This window comes from Caretta caretta, chromosome 17 (genome assembly GCF_965140235.1).
Source record: "Caretta caretta isolate rCarCar2 chromosome 17, rCarCar1.hap1, whole genome shotgun sequence".
In the NCBI taxonomy this organism is placed as follows: domain Eukaryota; kingdom Metazoa; phylum Chordata; order Testudines; family Cheloniidae; genus Caretta; species Caretta caretta.
This window is the reverse complement of record NC_134222.1, coordinates 3,728,072-3,748,680: the sequence shown is the minus strand read 5'-3', so window position 1 is coordinate 3,748,680 and position 20,609 is coordinate 3,728,072. Positions and strand designations below refer to the sequence as shown.

At 44.4% G+C, this 20,609-nt stretch overlaps 3 protein-coding genes across 6 annotated transcripts in view; 1 reads left to right on the top strand and 2 right to left on the bottom strand.

Moving 5' to 3' along the window:
• The window catches only part of P2RX5 (purinergic receptor P2X 5), a 63,745-nt gene extending 60,316 nt beyond the window's left edge, over positions 1-3,429 (bottom strand). Inside the window, exon 1 of the mRNA XM_075120925.1 lies at positions 3,339-3,429. The gene's annotated coding sequence lies outside the window, so the exon portion shown is untranslated. The remainder of the gene's footprint in view (positions 1-3,338) is intronic.
• Positions 1,788-20,609, top strand: part of LOC125623962 (uncharacterized) — a 54,313-nt gene continuing 35,491 nt past the window's right edge. Inside the window, exon 1 of the mRNA XM_075120928.1 lies at positions 1,788-2,494. The gene's annotated coding sequence lies outside the window, so the exon portion shown is untranslated. The remainder of the gene's footprint in view (positions 2,495-20,609) is intronic.
• LOC125623959 (transient receptor potential cation channel subfamily V member 2) overlaps positions 8,773-20,609 on the bottom strand; it is a 33,804-nt gene continuing 21,967 nt past the window's right edge. For all 4 annotated transcript variants that reach the window (XM_048824129.2, XM_048824131.2, XM_048824132.2 and 1 more), the window contains 13 exons: positions 20,377-20,529; positions 19,400-19,540; positions 18,554-18,852; positions 17,946-18,122; positions 17,309-17,467; positions 17,085-17,180; positions 16,285-16,355; positions 15,109-15,274; positions 13,499-13,565; positions 13,104-13,411; positions 11,909-12,030; positions 10,426-10,520; positions 8,773-9,528 (listed from right to left, as the gene is read on the bottom strand). In XM_048824129.2, the coding sequence (XP_048680086.1) occupies positions 9,440-9,528; positions 10,426-10,520; positions 11,909-12,030; positions 13,104-13,411; positions 13,499-13,565; positions 15,109-15,274; positions 16,285-16,355; positions 17,085-17,180; positions 17,309-17,467; positions 17,946-18,122; positions 18,554-18,852; positions 19,400-19,540; positions 20,377-20,529 (1,943 nt within the window). In that variant the 3' untranslated portion in view covers positions 8,773-9,439. The remainder of the gene's footprint in view (positions 9,529-10,425; positions 10,521-11,908; positions 12,031-13,103; positions 13,412-13,498; positions 13,566-15,108; positions 15,275-16,284; positions 16,356-17,084; positions 17,181-17,308; positions 17,468-17,945; positions 18,123-18,553; positions 18,853-19,399; positions 19,541-20,376; positions 20,530-20,609) is intronic.

Below are 20,609 nucleotides of genomic sequence, written 5' to 3'. Positions count from 1 at the left end.
AGTGGTTTGAGCATTGGCCTGCTAAACCCAGGCTTGTCAGTTCAATCCTTGATGGGGCCATTTAGGGATCTGGGGCAAAAGTTGGGGATTGGTCCTGCTTTCAGCAGGGGGTTGGACTAGATGACCTTCTGAGGTCCCTTCCAACCCTGATATTCTATGACAGACAATCACACTTTGAGGAGACACGGGGCTTAAGTGAGACTGTAGCTCCAGAACTCACACCAGAGCCATTTAGAGCATTTTGTGCAGATTGTGGCATTCGGGGGTGGGTTGGGGGGTGTCTCGGGGCTCTGAACTTCTGAAGCAGGAGTAGGGATGGGGGTGGGTATGCTTCTTGAATTGTGCATGCATCTTTTGGCGTAGTGCATGTCTAATAATACAGTATGTTTATAAGGCCCCTTCCGTCAGAAATGCTTTATAAAACTACATCAGAATCATTTCCCCCCTGAAATGCAGCCATCTCTGGGGTAGTCACGCAGACAACCAGTGCACACAGCACACCAGCAGAAGGGAAAGGCAAAACTACAGCCATGGGGCAAACCTCTAATCTTACGAATAATGCCATGGAATTGCTTAAAACTGGGAGGTAGCAAGGGCTGGAGGAAAGAACACAGAGCTGGGAACCAGGAACTCCTAAATTCTAAACACAGCTCTGCCAATGACTTGCTGTATAAACAAGTCACTTCCTTTCTGTGCCTTAATCTCCCCACTCATAAAAGGAGGCTAAAACTGATCTTCCTCCCACAGGGGTGTTCTGAGGAATGAGGAATTAATGTTCAGACAGGGCTCTGAAAAGGTGTTTTCACGAAAAAAATAAATAAAAAGCCGTGTGCATCACATATTAACTGATGCATGATGGACGTGGCCTTTTCTGTATGGGCAAAATAGCTATGGAGTTTATATACAAGGGATAGAACTGACAGAAAGCTCCTCAGCACATAACCAGGACATGCTTAGACCCAGAGCTGAGCCCAGTGTCTACAGGCTAACACCTGATGATAAAACCCACAGGCACAAAAAAGGGTGACAGAGGATACCAAAGTGCACTGAAGAGAGGAGCTCTGTTGTAGGCTAAGATGGGATAGAGGTCACTGACAGCTATTCCATTTTAGTTCAAGTTTACATGAGTTAGATCCGGGCAGAGTAGGAGTTCGGGAGTTTTAATTAGAATTGTAGAAATCCCCATGCAGTGTTTACATGGTTAATAAAGATGAAAGTCACCTATAACTCTGAGCTTGAGTATGTTAACCTAATGTTAGTATCCTAGGAGAATACACCTAACAGACAATACTCTACTCATCAATGGCTGACCTATAAAACCTATTTCAGATGCATGCAATCTAACACACACACACAAAAATTATGTTTAAAGAACATTGAGGTTGCAAAGCCAATCACTCAATTTAGGAAATGTCAGAATTAATGTTAGCTGTGCACCCCTAATTCGCCCCCCTTATGATTATGCATTCTGATACACATACTGGTTTTTCCAAGGGAACCCTGCCTTGTTCGCTGCGCAGTGGGGAGGATGCTCACTCTGGGTTGTTATGCAATATTTCTTTTTATCCTCATCGTTCACTGTGTGGTCTCAAGACATATTCACCACACACCAGCCAAACCCTGCAAATTATTTATTTCCCTGTGGACTCTTCTAAGGTATCCTCACCGTGCTATCTGAGTGCTTCACAAACATCCGTGAATTTATCTTCACGCACACCTGTGAGGTGCAGTAGTAGGATTAGCCCCATTTTATTAATGGGGGACTGAAGCACAGAGAGATTAAAGCCAAAATTGTCAATGTCCACTAATTTTGTGTGCCTAACATGAGATGCCATGGGCCTGATTTTTCAGTGTGTTTAGCATTTTTATAGTGCTTTGTATGTTCAAAGCCCTCCTCCAAACAACTTCAGTTGCAGTTTTGTGTGCCCAGCGCTTCTGCAAATCAGACCACACAGTCTCAAGTTGAGCACCCATAAAATAAGGAACACATAGTTAGTGGCTAGTCCAGTTTTCCAGGGCAGCAATCAACTGCCTTAACCATGCAACCATCCTCTTTCTTCTTGCAATCCCCTGCCTCATTCACTTCCAATTTCTGCAACAAATGAGGAATGGGTTCTATAGACAACAGTCTCCTCCACAACCCTGATTCATCCCCAGAGCATGGTCCAGTCAGTGCACTGAATAAGGCACGGGTCTTGTGGAGGAAACTGTATATGATCACGTCAAGATTGTAACAAAATACATATGAAGAAGGGGCTGAATGAAGGTTGCTACTCCCTCCCCTCTTATCCCCTCCTTCCCCACTTCATGTGAGTCAGGCTGATTCCACCTTCTCCTCCAAGCTGCTTGGGTGCCAACAGCAGGGGCATGGAAAACACAGGAGACAGTCTCCTGGGTTTCACTTCTGGTGCTTGGTGACAAAAGAGCTCCTAGCTCCTGTGGGGAGTAGCTGCAGGGAGCAGCCTGGAAATGAAGCATCCTGCCAGTATCAAAAGTGAGTAGGTTTTTAAACAGCTATTTGTCCTCATTTATATTTAACTTCTTACTTCCAGAATTTCAAAGTGAATTTTCTAATTCATATCTGCCTCTTTATTTATATCATCAATCCTTATTTCCAAATAAAGGGCTGAGAAAGAGGTTCTCTTTTTATCCTAAATACTAAGTTCAGAACACTTGATCAGAGTTCAGCCAGCCAAATCTCCATGGGCAATGAATTACTGAATGCATTCCCTGATTGGCACACAGACATGTATTTCTCAGGATGCTTATAAAAGGAAGAGCTCATGGACATAAAGACACTGGTTCACACGCTGCTCTCCATTACAACAGTGTAAAGACACTAACCTCACTGACTAAATAAAGCTTTTTACTTATGTAAATGAGAACAGAATTTTCTCAGTTGATTCATCGTGACTATATAGTGCAGTTTATCTATATACCCAGGCAGTTATATGATCCTCACCACTATAATATCTGAGCCCCTACCTGTCTGTCCCCTTAATACAGTTGAGCCCAGTGGATTTCACGAACACTAGCTTTTTCTAGAGAATTGCAAGATCTTACAAGACACTGAAATTACCCCCCCACCCGCCCCCACGATTAACTGATCATGCTGAAATACTAGAAAACCAATAATTTTGCAACAAGGACTTTTACACAGTGCATCTACAATAAGTGCTGAAACCTTGAAACTTCCAAAATACGCTGCAGGCATAAAGCACTTTACTTCGTCAGCTTAAGTGACTGCCTCAAGTCCTCAGATTCACAACTTTCTTTTCACAGTCCAAGACTTACGTTTTCTAATTTAGGCAGGTGGAAAATAAATAAAATTCACTTACTTATTAAAAAGAGAAGGCATGGAAGGGACCTCATAACTCTGTTCCTGGCTTTCACGTGAACGATGCAGGACTGTAGTTTCAATATCACACTCTGCCTGCAGATGACTCTCCCAGGACTGCTGGCTGCTGAGACACAGTTAGGCAAGTCTGTTGTGGATTTCCTAGTTGGGGTTTCAGTGTGTATTCTAGTGAAATACATTGAAATATAGATGCGGCAAACTACTGGCAGACCATTTTTATCAGTGCCTCTATCTGTCTACCAGCATCTGTAGCCATCACCAGGGTATCCTTGTGGGTTACCTTTGAAAGCTGTTGCAGAGTAACAGCTGTGTTAGTCTGTAGTCACAAAAAGAAAAGGAGTACTTGTGGCACCTTAGAGACTAAACAGTTTATTTGAGCATAAGCTTTTGTGAGCTACAGCTCACTTCATCGGATGCATACTGTGGAAAGTACAGAAAATCTTTTTATACACACAAACCATGAAAAAATGGGCGTTTACCACTACAAAAGGTTCTACAGTCTCTACGTAAAAGAATAAAATGGACACAAATCAGATGTCAAGAATTATAACATTCATAAACCAGTTGGAAAACACTTCAATCTCTCTGGTCACGCGATTACAGACATGAAAGTTGCGATATTACAACAGAAAAACTTCAAAACCAGACTCCAGCGAGAGACTGTTGAATTGGAATTCATTTGCAAATTGGATACAATTAACTTAGGCTTGTGTTATACCAATAAAATAAAAACCAGCAGGATCTTATTAATGGGAAAAAGGCAAAATACCACATTTATTGTGAATACAGAAAGAATCATAGTAAGCAGTTAGTTATAGCTATAACATTCCATTCAATCTCATATTTATTCACACATTCATTCATACACACACACACACAGGTTCTGCAAGGTTGTTATCATAGTTACCAGCCTTAGAGTTGCTCATGCCAAGCCACTGGACAGGTGGCCTGGACATGAGGAGGGAGCAGGGCCTTGTCAGATGCTCATCTGATGCTCCTGGAAGTTGGTTTGCAGAATCAGACCCCAAAGTTCTCACTTTTTATAGTCTATTTGTATAGGAATTTTTTCCTATGCCAGTCTATGGGAATTGCTTCATCATGCTGTTGCTGAATCAATCAGCAGATAGCACATTCCTGACGGCTCCGTGCTGCTAGATGTTATCTTGTTCTTTGGTTCTCCCATTCTTGAGGCTGTTGAGTGGATTCCAGTCTGCCCTCTGGGGGTCCTCTGGTTATTTCCACTTGATGCCTTCTTCAGCCGATGGACACTGGATTCTTAGGCTGGCACCTCCCTGATCATTCAGTTATTATCCACACCAAGCATCCATTCACTTACATTCTCTATCTCTATTTTAATCACAATTGTTAATACAACAAAAGGGCAGGGAGTCTCTGGGTGCTGTTTCTGTTGTTAGAGTATTGCTTTGAGTCTCTCTCTCTCTGTGAATTGCTTTGAGACAGACTCTGTCTTAGAATGTACTAACACAATTAGCAGATTGCAAGTTTCACACACAGGAGAGAAACAGTACCAAAAAACAAGAGACCTCTTAATTAGTAATACCCTGGAATTTAAACTATGGGGAATCAAACTCATTTGTGATTTTAATACAGAACTTCTTTAATATGATCCAACACTTGAATAGAGACTGGGAGTGGCTAAGCCATTATGCAAGGTAACCTATTTCCCCTTGTTTTGTCCCACCCCTCCCCCCTCCCAGACATTCTGTTAAACCCTGGATTTGTGCTGGAAATGGCCCACCTTGATTATCATACACATTGTAAGGAGAGTGATCACTTTAGATAAGCTATTACCAGCAGGAGAGTGGGGTGGGGGGAGAGAAAACCTTTTGTAGTGGTAAACACCCATTTTTTCATGGTTTGTGTGTATAAAAAGATCTTCTGTACTTTCCACAGTATGCATCCGATGAAGTGAGCTGTAGCTCACGAAAGCTTATGCTCAAATAAATTGGTTAGTCTCTAAGGTGCCACAAGTACTCCTTTTCTCTTTGAAAGCTGCTAAGTGAGGTATTTGCACTATGCATCTTCATTTTCCATGCTAGCTACCTGGAGGTGTCGTCATCCTATGGAAATGTCTTGGTAACAGAGTGGAATAAACTTCAATGCACTCAAGCAGGGATTTAAAAGGTACGTCACCTTTCAGATGTGCCTCATGACAGACATCGCTCACTTTAGACCCAGGTTTTCCTCTTTCCCACACAACGCTGTTGTTCTCTCTCTGGTTAGTACATTGTTACTATCAGAAATGTTGGCTCTTCAAAGGAAAGTTTACTGAAAATGTAGGGCACACTAAAGAAAGGAAACCTTATCATTTCCACTCCCTCTGCTGCCAATCCTTTGCTCCTAGTGTCCCCCCCTTTGGGGTGTCTGTACCACATTTCATAAGGGCAAGGCCTAGGAGTCGGAAGGGTCAGTATGTGTTCGTTAAATACCCGTGCTGCATTCTACTCTGACCCAGAGGCGGATTAGGGGTTTGTGGGACCCTGGGTCAGAGTAAGTGGAAGCCCCTCCCCACCCCTTTCACCTGGAGTCCCTCCCGCTCCCCCTCCTGGTGCTCCTGCCAGAGAAATAGGGTTTGGGGCATGGGGGCTTGCCCTGCCCTGCCTTGCCTGCCCGGGGCTCCTGACAGGGAGTGGGGTCGGGGCATGGGGTCTTGCTCCACTCCCCGACAGGAGCGCTGGGTGGAGTGGGTCAGGGCATGGGGGTGCCCATTTTTCCAGGGGCCCCCCAGGCATGGGCCCCATTGGCCCAGTGGCTAATCCAACACTGCTCTGACCTATTTTGTGACTGGATTCCAGCTGCACAGAAATAGCCCCAAGTAACTGGTTCATGATGGCAGAAACCTGGTTTCCTCACAGACTGGCAATGCTCGGGGGGTAGAGAAGTTCACAGGGAAGTAGAGGAAGCGTTTCTAGAAACAGGCTGGTCTTTCCCAGCTTGCAGCATCTGTGTTTATTATACCCAATATTCTGGGGAAAGAAGAACGTACCCAATACCAAAGGAGGTTAGTATATTACCTACCACCTTGCCCTTTTTTAGCTCCCCTACACCAAAAGGGTCACAAAGTACTTCATCAACGTTCAACAACTAAGCTTCATGGCACGGAGGGGCAGCATTATTCCAATTTCACGGATATTTGCTTGCTCCTTTTGCACAGAGAAGAAATTACATCAGAAGAGAGCATGAAGCAAGTGTTAGTCATTGCATGCGACAGTCACACATACACACTATCCTCGTCTGTCTGGCCACACTGTGACTCACACAGCCAGCAGGCGTAAAGCCTTCTCAGAAATGAAGAGCTTTAAAAAGCTCCAGAGGAACCATTTAGAAAAAAACCAACGTTTTCTATAATTGTATTCCTGGTGGTTTCAAAGCTCACTGCTAATCACAAAACAACTTGCATCAGAGGTCTGCAAGCTGAACTGGTGCAGAACTAACTCCATGCAGCTTGTGCACACTTAGCTGCAGAGTCTAGTTTTTCAAAGCCCCCCCCCCCCTCTCTCTCTCGGAGCTGAGAGCCCCTTGGCTCGTTGAGTTTCAAAGCCTCCTTCCGCTAGCCACAGACCCGAGAATGGAAAGTACGTTGTAATAAGAGTGGGAGGAGCTCTCTGAAGCTCTACATAAGAATAGCCAATCCTACAGCACTCTGACCTCCTGAAAGGAGAATTAAAGAGCCGTTTCTCTCCCCCTTTACAGTTTTTCCTTAGTGATTAACTGATTTATTTTTGCCTCAGAAGATTTCAGGGTAGGAGGTTAAATGATTACACTTGCTCTGACTCAGCATTAGGCTAACTGTAGCTCCTAATAATTTATTGCTCTGGTCTTCTTCAGAGGGCTTTGGAAGCAGATTCCCTTAGAAAAGTGAGCTCTCCACCTCAGTTTATTGTGAGTTATGGTTTGTTTACAGAGGATGTTAATCCTGCTGGTGTGATAGATACACCTTTAGCTTCCTCCACCTAAGAGCTCAACTTGTAAAATGTGAAGAATCAATAAAATAAATGAATGTGTAAAACATTTACGATTCTGCATGGACCTGCCTTTCAAGCTACATGGCTCTATGGGGAGACAGGAACTAAGGAAACAGAACTTTTCCCAGCACCAGGAAATCCTGCTACAGCTTCTTGCCCTTAGTGCTGCCACTAGCAATGCATACAACTTTCAAGTGATCTTGTCACCTTCACCAGTAAGAGGCAGCAGACGGTGATGCCCGGGGACGTGTGATCTAGTAGCTAGAGCAGGGGTCTGAGAATGAACAGGGAGAGTCAGCTGAGAAAGTGGTAAGAACACCAGACAGTCATATACCACCAGGGTGGGGAAAAGGGAAAGAAATCAATCCACAAAAGTATCACTTCAGCAAAAGGACAGAGTCGATTCATCTCTGTATGACAACTTGCCTGGTTTCCCTGTTCCGCCTCCAGGCAGAGATCTGAAATGGCAGGTCTTGTTTTGCCTAATCTGCCATATTACGTACTCACTTTCCCCAACATTTTAGTATTAAAATGCTTCTTTGAACATTGCCTTTGGCTGTTCCCTCTGATCAAAGATGCATTGGAAACCAAGATGATGCATTTACAACTTCAAAGATGGATGCGGGAATTGGCTGGAGGTCTCTGTCACATTTCAGTGCTCATGAAAACAAGGGTCCGATAGCACTGGTTTGAGCCTGGCCTAGGGCAAGCAGAGACTGCGCCCAACTCTGCCAACACTCTCCAACCCTGACTCAGAGCACAACCCTGACAACCCGCTCCAGGAGTGTGTATGTGGAGTTCTAGAAACCCCTGAGACAAACTCTTTCAGTGAAACGTCCCTGGTGCACTGGATACCATATGGAAAATTTTCAAGCTACCACTTTTTTTTAATACAGAGGACTAAATTTCTCTTCCTGCTTTCCAGCAGAATTTCACAGCATGCATCTCACCCTGTCTGAGGTGGTCAGCATGTGAAAATCAACATAAACTTAGCAACCATTTGGAGCATGACAGAAGTCCACAGAAGGGAACAGGAAGTTGTTTAAGAAGGGTGAAAATGGCAGAGGTTGTATTAGCCCCTGCATCTTCAAGAAGCTCTGATATGCAGTGCTCAGCAGCTCTCATTTGAAGAAGAGCACACCTGTGGGGAAGGGATGCCATATATATTTGCATTTCTAAGTCACAGTTTCAATAAGAAACAGCTTGGAGTGCAGCTGTTAGCAAAGCATACAACTTTCAAGTGACTTTGCCACCTTCCGTTCAGATACAGGTTAATGGTTCTGAGGCTGTCAAAATGCCAAGATTTGCTACCTTTGCTATGACAGAAGCCGCAGCACTGAGCTTAATGTTTCAGCTTGAATACCTCTTAACACACCTCCCAAAGTGACACACACTGTCTTGCATACAAGCCAACCTCATGCCATCAGAAACTTTGAACAATGCTTTATACACCTTTAATTCCAAAGCACTTCCCAGATAGATTGCCTGAAATGCAGTCACATGTGGGATTGAGGATAACAGTGCAGAAGAGAACATTTTTCTGGCCACAAACACTAGGACAAAGTTCTGTTCTCACAAAAAGTACTTGGTATCTTATACTGTCAGTACACAGCAGACAGGTCCTGTGGTTGGAAAAGTATCATCCAAAAGTTCTACACATATTGAGCTGCATGGAACTAAGTTTTCCTGTCTCACAAGCATGAAGGGCTAAATTGACTCAAATGAAATTTTAACCTGGCCTTCCAGAGAGAAATTTCAAACCTGAGGCTTCGATTACAAAACCATCCCATCGAGGATACACACCCCCAATCTCTCTCACACACACATCCTCTTTTTAAGCATTGTAGGAAGAAAGTATCAGGCAGAAGAAGTTGAACAGAAATTATTTCTTCAAAGGAAATACTTTGTACGCACAAAACACAGACTGAAACACAGTGTTTGATGAGACATGTTAATACGGATTACTTTTCCATCTCAACATTAGTGGCACCATAGAATGAAGAATTCCGTTACAGATGGGAGCAATGACGGGATCCCAATGCCGAGAACATGCTACAGTCTCTTGGCTTGTCCTTTTCTAGTGGCCTCCTCTCATTTACTGGTTGATGGGATGTAATGGCAACTGCTCCTCCAGTTCTGCTGAGTTTGCTTGCGCCCGTGACATCTTGTCCCGCACTCTCTTCACTGTAACACGAGACATAACAATGGTGGCCCTTAGTTAGTAGGGAGATGACAAAGATAAGGAAGAGGGTATTGAGCTGGTCCTAGGGCTATTGCAGGTTTACATAAAACTAAAAAAATTCTATTTGAGGCATTTTTGAAGTGCTGTAAACCTCCCCATCCCACTCCCTTTAGGCCAGCAGTTGGAGACCAACCAAAGATGGAACAGTGAAAGGGTCGGGTTAATCCTGATGGGGCTCCTACACAAGACCTGGCAGATTAAGCAAACAATATATTTTCATTGAAAGGAACAAATCTCTGTTTTCAGTGCAGGGCTCCTTAACCACGCACAGGTATGCTGCACCACAGCTCAAGACAGGAGGTGGTGAAGGGGGATGGGACTGTATCCACTTGAAAGTGCGGAGGATGTTCAGGCAAGTAGAATGTGATTCTACAAGTTAGAATTTGGCCACGATGCCAAGGTTAACACCCCGACTCTTGCTGAATGTGCCCTGGGACCTTTAACACCACACTGGGGCTGGACCTTAGTTTTACATTTCCCATAAAAGGAAACACCTGGGCCATTGGTTTAGTTTGGACCTGAAGGCACTTAACTGAATCCTCAACAGTGTTTATTGCAGAACATTATTTTTCTTAAGGCGTCCTCCATTCAAGTACGGAACAGACCCAAGCTTACTTGGATTGTGCACGCTGACCAGATCACAAATGAAGGTGCGATGGCTGCAAGACACTTGATAGACAGCAGTTTCACAGGGTGTATCGGGGGTGAGGGCAAATCCACCTGAAATTTCTGGCACACAGAGTCCACCAAAGAGATAACAGGCGAAGTGCATAAAGCATTTGCCCAGCAGGTAGTAGAAAAGGGGCTGACATCCTCTGCTCAGCCCTGGGATATTTTACCTAGGGATTCTATTTCCAAGTCTCTGGAGTTCCCAGGATCCTCCTTGATGACTCCCAGCTCCTTTTCCCAGTTGGCCCAGTTAATCTCCTCCACTCTGGAGACAGAAAATAGAACAATTTCCCCCATCAGCCAGTAGACAATGAGGCACTGGGGCAAAACATACTGACCATACAGCTGCATACCAAGGCTGCATCTGTGGCATCCCAGTGACATCCATTCCGATGGATTTCAGAGTAACAGCCGTGTTAGTCTGTATTCGCAAAAAGAAAAGGAGTACCTGTGGCACCTTAGAGACTAACCAATTTATTTGAGCATGAGCTTTCGTGAGCTACAGCTCACTTCATCGGATGCATACCGTGGAAACTGCAGCAGATTTTATATACACACAGAGATCATAAAACAATACCTCCTCCCACCCCACTGTCCTGCTGGTAATAGGTTATCTAAAGTGATCATCAAGTTGGGCCATTTCCAGCACAAATCCAGGTTTTCTCACCCCCTCACCCTCAGTCCTCGCTTACAGACAGCCCCCCAACCTGAAGCAAATACTCACCAGCAACCACACAACAAAAACACTAACTCAGGAAGCTATCTTTGCAACGAAGCCCGATGCCAACTCTGTCCACATATTTATTCAAGTGACACCATCATAGGACCTAATCACATTAGCCCCGCCATCAGGGGCTCGTTCGCCTCCACATCTACCAATGTGATCTATGCCATCATGTGCCAGCAATGCCCCTCTGCCATGTACATTGGCCAAACCGGACAGTCTCTACGTAAAAGAATAAATGGACACAAATCTGACATCAGGAATCATAATATTCAAAAACGGGTAGGAGAACACTTCAACCTCTGTGGCCACTCAGTAAAAGATTTAAGGGTGGCAATTTTGCAACAGAAAAGCTTCAAAAACAGACTCCAAGGAGAAACTGCTGAGCTTGAATTAATATGCAAACTAGATACCATTAAATTGGGTTTGAATAGAGACTGGGAGTGGCTGGGTCATTACACATACTGAATCTATTTCTTTAATAAGTTAAGTATCCTCACACCTTCTTGTCAACTGTCTAAATGAGCCATCTTGATTATCACGATAAAAGTTCCTTCTCCTGCCGATAATAGCTCATCTTAACTAATTAGCCTCTCAGTTTGCATGGTAACTTCCAACTTATCTGTGTGTATATTACTATATGTTCCATTGCATCCGATGAAGTGAGCTGTAACTCACGAAAGATTATGCTCAAATAAATTGGTTAGTCTCTAAGGTGCCACAAGTCCTCCTTTTCTTTTTGCGAAGACAGACTAACACGGCTGCTATTCTGAAACCTAGATAATTGAGTGTCCATAGGTGCATTTCTCATTCATATACATACATATAGATACATACACACAGATATGAACAAACCAGCTCCCCATTCACACACAAGGCCAACACACAGAATTCAGAATGTGGGCAGCTGCCTCCACTTTCTATCTTACCTGAAACACCATCTCTGATCTTCCTTATCATCAAGGCTCACAGACAAGAAGCAGCCAGATCTCTGCCTTCTTCTTGGGCACCACAGCCAGGACTTCTCTATTTCCAGAATGGCAATGGCTCTCTGAGGGTACAAGTCCATGTTAGAGAAGAACTGGTGCAGCCAAAACCCAGTCACGGAGCTAGCCTGCTAGCCTAAGTTCCAGTCAAGTCTTCCCCATCCACCAGTGTCGTGACTGGGAAAGGCACTTTTGTGAATGTTCCTTGGCTCTGTTACTGCTGTCAGGACATACCCTAAAGTCTCCTAGGCCTGTGGGCTTAAGAAATTACTCTAAACTCTGCAATTTTCTAGATAGAGCAAAAGAGGACTGGGTTGCCATCAGTATAAAAGGGGATTTTGGACTCTGACAGATCCTGTAGTTCTCTCTAGCTCCCAGACTGACTAAGCACAGCCTAGCATCACCTTACAAGTCATGGAAGGAGCTGCTAACTGCATTAGAAATTCCTCTAAACTGGGGTAAGCCAACAGAAGGTATAAAAACACAGACAAATCTTCACAGAGCCCCACACACGAGAACAGAAACATCTCAAGTAACAAAGGCATGACACCTGCAAAAGGGTTAAACGTCTGTCTCCTAACATGGTTTTGCTCCCATGGTATGCTCAACCAATGAAAGTATTGTGATGCTGTCGGGGTTTTATCCTGTGTTTTATTGTCACTCAATCTGCGAGGAGAGCTTGCTTGCATGGAGCCTCTGGAAGACCAGAATCAGCTCTCCCAGGTTGAGGAGTTGGAATAAATCTCCCAATAAACTCAGCTGTTAATTTCCCTCAACAAGCACCACAGCGCAGCGTCACTTCCTCTTGTCTCCCAGAGGCAGGGAAGTGACAAAGAAGCACTTAAAATGTACAGTCCCACCCAGTAAGGAGGTCACAGTCTTTACAAGTAGATCTGGAAGGCAGATATCTCAGCACTTTAGATACTAAGGTGATGGGTACTATAGAAACGTGGCGAGAGAAAAATCTCATTACACTTTTAATAAAACTTTAGAGCTCAGTGAAAACGTGCGTCAAATCTGATATCCCAGTGCATGCACAGCGGGAGAGAATTTGTTGCAAATGGCTCTCTCAGGCCCACATTTAGCACATAATATAAGGCCTATATTAGAGACCAGGTGAGTGGTGCAACGGACATACCTGCAGCTTCCAGACACTCTTGCTGTAACCAGAGACACTGGTGACAGTCTCGCTCATCAGGGCGATCAGCATGTTAAGCAGGAGGATGTAGGTCAGGATCACAAACAGCAGCAGCAGCAGCAGGACAAAGTATTTGAATTTCACATGCTCCTGGAACTCCAGGTCCCCCATGCCGATGGTGAACTTGAAGAGCTCCAAGGAGGTGCTCAGCAACCCACTGTACACAACATGGCCTTTATCGCCATCCTCTTGGGTAACAGACTTGTTCTGGGAAGTTGGAGGAGCATCCCCTGTGAGGGTGACCAGAGCTGTAACGAAAGCAGAACAATGAATCTTTCCTGGCAAGTCTCCTCCTGGCAGGTCTACCTGTAACACAGTGCTGAGTCAATCCTCACCTGCTGCAAAGCCAAAGAGGAAGATCACATAAACCATGAGGAAACGCAGCAGGTCCCTCAGGATGGTCTGGAGACAGAGCAAAAGGCAGCGTTATTAATCACCAATAACTTCACATGATATTTTTACAGCACAAAATTACCAGGACAACAGGAAACTAGCGCACCTATCAAATAAATATATTTGGCTCTGCACCAGTTCCGGCAACATTAACTCATTAATCCTCACAGTCCCTCGCAAGGGAGGCAGGTCAGGAAGTATTATTACTCCCATTCAATAGATGAGGATGTGATACAGAGGCCCACTGGTGGTTCACTGCTCTGAGTCACCAACTCCTATTAGGCCTGACAAACTCAGTACACCTAACTCATTGCTGTCATTGTATTTATCTATAAAGAATGTTGTGTGAGGTACCAAAGGAAAGCTTAGGCCATACTGGTCACGATAAGCATTGAGAGATGCAAGTACGGGTGTTATTTTAAAAGTTGTACGTACATACGGAAAATATTTTTAGAATCTGTGTTCCAGGCAGGGTTGATAAGCAGCTTTCACCAGACCTATCCGCCCTGTCTCTCATGTAAATTAAGCATTTTTAAACCAACACACAGGAAGTGCTATTTGCATATGAAGTCACCAAGTTGACTGGTGGGGGGAGGGGGTGAAACAAACATGGGAGAGCACACAGGAATCTGAGCACCAGGGGTTTTCCTGCCTCTCGAAAGGACGACAAACTTTGGAGAAAAAAAAAGGACATTTTGTGATCTATTTCACTGAGGAACATCCTTGGCAGAGGGGGGTGGATCACAACAACCTGGATCCTGAATTGAATGAAGATCAGCAAGCTCTGCATAAGGGCTCTGCATGACGGCGAGAAATGTTTTGAGATACAGGAGAGTAGCCTGTCAAGGTTATGATTAGTCTCTTAGGTGCATGTTATGCTTCTGTTTTATTATAACCATCTGTTTCCATAATTCTTGGTCACTTGAATCTGTGATTCTCTGTTCTTTGAAAATACACTTTTTCTCTTTTTATTATAAATTCATCTCAGGGCTGTGAACTGCTACAACACATCTGGCTACGCCAGCCCTCCCTCCCCCTCTCTTTTTCACTCCCCCCCTCCCCGCATTGCTGATGTACCTCATCTCTGATATGGAGCATCCCCTGCTTCTCCAATCCTGAGCAGCACACACAAATCTGCTTATGTGCCTCAATCCAGACTTTCCAATGCTAGGAAACATCTCCTGAACAGACTCGCACTCTGTGTTTTGTGTTGTGCTTTGTTTATTGGCGGGGGAGGGAGGGTTGTGACAGGCAGGCAAATGTCAGCTACTGTGGGGGACCAGGATGAGTCCCAACAAACTCATTTTTTCTTGTCACCTGAGCCAATATTTGAAAACCTGCTGCAAACTGAGCCACTGGTCTGCCCCATGCAGCATCCCACCTCCGCTGAGAGAATACATTTACTCAAATGGGATGGAATTTCAGTGTCCACAGCCTAAGTATTAGCTCCTTTCATATTTCTGATGGTCCTGACGGGAGAACAGTAACTGCAGCATTTGGACAATGCCTGATATCCCTGACCATCTCTTACAGGCTGTTGCTCCATACTGACCTTCTGTATCATGACGCAATAGATCCCAGTCCACTGGAAGCCCCGAGTGTAGTACAGCATGTTCACCCATCCCAGCAGTAAGGAGAATACCATCATCGGTACATAGTCTTCTGAACTCACAATATACAGGACAGCTGAAAGCAGCAGCGAGATTGCCTGGAGCAAGCTGGGGGAAGGGGAGGAAACAATCAGTCACACAGTGAGCTGAAAGTCTGAACGCCAAATCCTTTTTGTGCCACACTGGGCACAGCCAGCTGCATCTTGCAAGGTTACCCAATGGGGTATAAAGTGGCAGCTAATCAGATCCTGTAGTTATAGGTGAGTTAGTATCTAAATCCATCTGTAACATACTTTCTGCACAAGTATATTGCAGATTCATTAGACATTAGTGAAGTTCACATTACGGAAAATCTCAGATATACTGGGCCTGACTCATCTCTTTTCCACCAGATACATTTACATATACCAGGCCTGATTTCAGTGGAGTTACACGTGTATAACTGGTGTAAAAATGGAGAGAATCAGACCCATCACATATAGAAATATACACACACACAAAAATTATAAAGTCTCTTCCCCTTAACAAAAACACCTCGCTCTCATATAGCGATCTTCAACCATTGATCTCAATGTGCTTTACAAATGGAGGTCAGTGTATTATCCCATTTTACAGACTGGGAAACTGAGGCACGGGAAGATGAAGTGACTTGCCCAAGGCCATGACTTCAATGGGAGCCACTGGTGGAGCCAGAAATGGACCCCAAGTCTCCTGAATCCCAGTCCAGTGCTCTGTCCACTAGGCCACATGGCCAAATCTCAGTCACTAAATGAGCAATTCCACATATGAGTTCATGTTATTATCATCTGTATTACAGTAGCACCTTGATGCCCCAATCAAGGGTCAAGGCTCTATTGCACCAGGCACAGTACAGATGAAAAAAAAAGAGAAAGACCTAGAGAGCTCACAATCTAGAGTTATGACAAGAGGCAACCAGTGGAACAAACAAGCAAAGAGTTGGTTGGAAAGATGACATAACAGCAGAACAAGCATGCTGTGAGAGAGAATGGATCATTTCTGCTCACCACCTGCCTAGCTACCTCTTGCCAGTTCAGTTGCCTCTTAACAGCTGTTTGATTTTATATTAACTTTCATTTCCCACAACCTAAAGAACGTACAGAAAGACCTCAATGCAGCCATCGGAGAACACGTTCTTCAGGTTCCGCCATCTCCTCGAAAAGTACAGACCCTATCAGAAAAGGGAGAAATCAACAGGGACAGTTCCTTAACGCAGCAAGACACATCTGAGTCCAGCCCCTGCTGGGATAATCTACTGCACAGTGAATGGTTTCTTCATAGCTCTTATATTTACACCGTTTGCTCCAATGATAGAAAAATTCAGACCATCCCTCTTCAGGGATGGAAAAGGGCTCCTGGTAACACAGAGCCAATAAAGAAATAGTAACGGAGCCACAGATCTTGTATGTGTCTTTTTAATATAGTCTATCCAATCATTAATGTACATTTGCTATTGTACAACATAAAACCCCTCGTGACCTTTTACGTTGTGCCCATCTTACTAATCCTCCCTTTGTGTCATCCTTTGCTTGCTATATCCTGCTTATATTGCAAGCACCTGATGGCAGGAACCTCTCCTTCCATTTATCTGTGAAGCTTTGTGCACATTTATGATATTATGGAAATAAATAAGAGTGGTGTACCAATGCCATGGGGGTGGTGGTTTTATTTCAGAGCAGATAAGTTAGATATCTTTCAAAGTAACAGCCATGTTAGTCTGTATTCGCAAAAAGAAAAGGAGTACTTGTGGCACCTTAGAGACTAACCAATTTATTTGAGCATAAGCTTTCGTGAGCTACAGCTCACTTCATCTGTAGCTCATGAAAGCTTATGCTCAAATAAATTGGTTAGTCTCTAAGGTGCCACAAGTACTCCTTTTCTTTTTTAGATATCTTTGTACCTGAGCAATTATGAGATAAAAGCCTCCCAGGAAAACAACGATCTGTCCAGTGAGTTGCAGGAAGCCGATAGCTGTGAACTCTGTAGGAAACGGAGACTGCAAGATAAAAACAAGAATGTGAAGACAGCAGTGGGAGCTGTAGCCACCCAAAGCCCTTTAAACCCCTTAAACCACAGCCCCAGCATTCAAGCTCACTCCATCCCATCCAAGTAAGCCAGCCCTACCTGTAACTGCAGGGGACGATGGTAGGCAAGGACCGTGAAGATGGCCATGAATATAAAATAAGAGAAAAAACTTAAGTAAAATCTCCTGGCAGCAAATGAGTCCCATTTGTGCTGGAGCAGTTTGTTCAGCGGCTCCAAAACCACCATCTTGTATCGATTCTAGGGTGAAAGGAAGAAAAAATAACACGTCATCAGGGATCCAGAATCACCATAAAGCCTTCTTCATCCAGTGTTGGAATTCAGAGGCCAGAAGCCCTGCATGTGTCTTTCATCAGACCTCTCAGCATGAAAGGACGCTGGCATCCTATTGGACTTGGATACTGCCCGAGTCTTATAGCCCTGTACTTGGAGACACCCAGGCTGAGTCACTGCTCCACATCAGGGAACAGAATATAAAGGTCCCAAACTCCTTCCTTATTGCAGATTAGCAACAAAGCTGAAGGGGTTTAATAACATTAACCATATATGTAAATTCCTCATCATTAAAAAATGAACAAATTCACACATTTCCCACCCTAAAATAGAACAATCTGAAATGCCAAATTAATCTACATGATTTACATAATTTATGGTAACACTATAAAAAACTGGACAAAGCCATTCTATATTTGATTTTAAATAAGTCTTCAGGACTCACTGGTGTGTCACTGCTCTCAGCAAGGATCTCCAGCACAGAGTTTTTCTCATAACTATCTACAGAGGACAAGTCATAGAGAGATACATGGACAGGTCCATAGGTCCATTCAGTGAACTTGCGAGACAAGTGCCGGTACTCTGGATCCTTGATCTCTCTTTGGAGAATGTGTCTGAAAATCTGAAGGGAAAGTTTATGTTTATTATACTAATTATACATTAGAATGTAAAATGAAATTCCCAGCATACTTGAGTTGTCTTCAAGCCTGTAACCTGCTGCCTGCATACACTTTGCAGGTATGTTCTTGGTCACACATATGATCCGGCCAAGAACTTGAGGCAAACTAAGAACAGCTTCTAAAAGTTCAGTCAAAGGAGTAACAACTCTCAACCCAGCCCAGGAGCTCCCAGCTGTGATCACATCAGCACAGCTCCTAACAGGAGGGTCTGGAAGAGGGTTTTTTCATGCCTCCTGCGGTGGCACTGCTGGAGAGTCTCACGTGCAGTAACGTAGGATGCACGTACATCAGACCCAGCCTCTAGGCAGGGGACTCACTCCACTGTCCTCACTATTTCTAGCCATGCCCAGAGAACCACTCTCATTGCGTTTACCTCTACTTTGCCCTCCTTGGCAGCCAGTTTCAGTGGCGTTAACCCAGCCCGGTTCACTATCTCCTCGAGCTTCTCTGCTGGGTTAATCTTCATGCCTGCCTTTAAGATCTCATCATACATCTTGCTCACTAACTCAGTGTTCTGCTCGGTGTCATCTGCGATCATCACCAGGGCATGGAGAACCGTGTTGCCCAGGGAATCCTGTTTCTGGAGTCTGGCTTTCTGGTAGGGGTTATCAAGGAGGTATTTTATCACATCAAGCTGGTTGGTGCAAGCAGCCAAGGAGAGGGGAAGTTCACCTGGAGAGATGGAGGCAGGGTTTTGGGAAAAAAAAAAAAAAAAGAAAAAGTAGTTTTAGGAGGAACATTTATATCTTACTCTGCAGAGTCTTGTTACTGTAACAGTGGTGGGCTTTTTCTGGCTGAATCTCTGTATTCAGGCTTGGATGTTTTGTAGTTAATTGGTACAGAAAAACAATCCCTCGCTACTTCTGGAAGCAGCTGGACCACTTTGCCAGACTCAGATTTTGGCAGCACGCCATCAGCATCCACTCCCTCCATCTATTTTTGGGCTTAGTCCACACATGTGGGGGGTCTGAAGCAGTCCCATGTCCCTCGAGAGGGACAAGTGCACACAGTTGAACGGCAGGAGGCAAGCACCGACTGGTGCAGAGGACAGCTCAGTCTGGTGAAGAGGTCTAGCGCCCTTAGTAGGATGGGGCACCCAGGGTTATGGGATGGAGGAGATTACACCAAATGCATGGAGGGGCAAACCCAGGATGGGACAGTGTCTCCACATACTGCAGGGTTCCCAGATAGCAAGCCGGAGCCTGCAGTGCTGGCTTACCAAAATAAAAACCCACTCCTTCTTTCTTCTTCCTGAAGAATTCACCATGGGCTCTGGCATGGACATCGGCTCCATTCTCTACCAGCAGTTTCACTAAACCTAGGTGCCTCTTCTCTATGGCAATGTGGAGTGCAGTCTGACCTAAGAAAACAGGCTTTGCAGTCAGAGCTTGTTGCGATGGTGCCACGGACAGATGGAGCAGGAAAGGCCTTTCCAGAAAACCCCACCAACGTATCAAATCACCACCAGCAATACTGTCAATATGGTGAAATAATCATGGACTCCCAGACATACTGTGTGCAGGGAACTTGTAGCAAATGCTGACTTTGCAACAGCGACCGCTGGAAATGCAATTTGGACACTGAGCATGTGAGCTGTCAGACACAAACTCCCCCAAGACTACGAGGAGCTGAACAGTGTAATTTCTCTTAGAGTTACGATAAGATCTCAGATCTGACCCATGACCTCAAGACCATGAAGCAGTAATAATGATCTAGAAAGATAAAGGTAATATACGTGCACACAGAGGTATGTTTCTTTTGAATATTAGCTATTAAAAGGATAAATCCGCTTAGCAGAACTCATTCATTTCTTAAATGTAACTTGTTTTCACTGAATAATACTACGTAATCTTTTTGCTTCTCCAAAGCACTTTACAAACCTTAACAACAGAACCTCACCATAATCCTGTGTAAATAAGCCAGTATTACCCCCATTTCTCAGATGACAGAACTGAGGCACAGAGCGGTTAAGTGAATTGCTCAAGGCCAGAGAAGTAGGTATCAGAGATGGAATTAGAACTCAGAAATGCCCAGCTCCCTTTTCTGTGTCCAGGCCATCAGTATACCCATTCCACAAACGAAGAACTCCAACATCCTATCAATTATGCATCCATCCAATTCCTGTTATTTTCCATAGATGCTGCCTTGCTAATTGTTGACTTCAAAGTCAGTCACACAGTGCTGGAGAACCCTTACCTGCATAGTAACTATTGGTGCATGCAGCATTGACAAGTGGCCTTGGAGTCTCAGTCTTCTGGTCTATTTCTAGCAACAGTGGGATAGTGGCATTTGTCCCATCTTTTAAATTCAGCAGGGCTTTCATTAAGCAGGTCTTACCTGTCTTGGCATCTGGAAGAGAGAGAGACAGCATGGAGCGGGGCATAATTGTGTTTTGTACATGACTGCACCATCAGTTTCGTCTTGCCCAG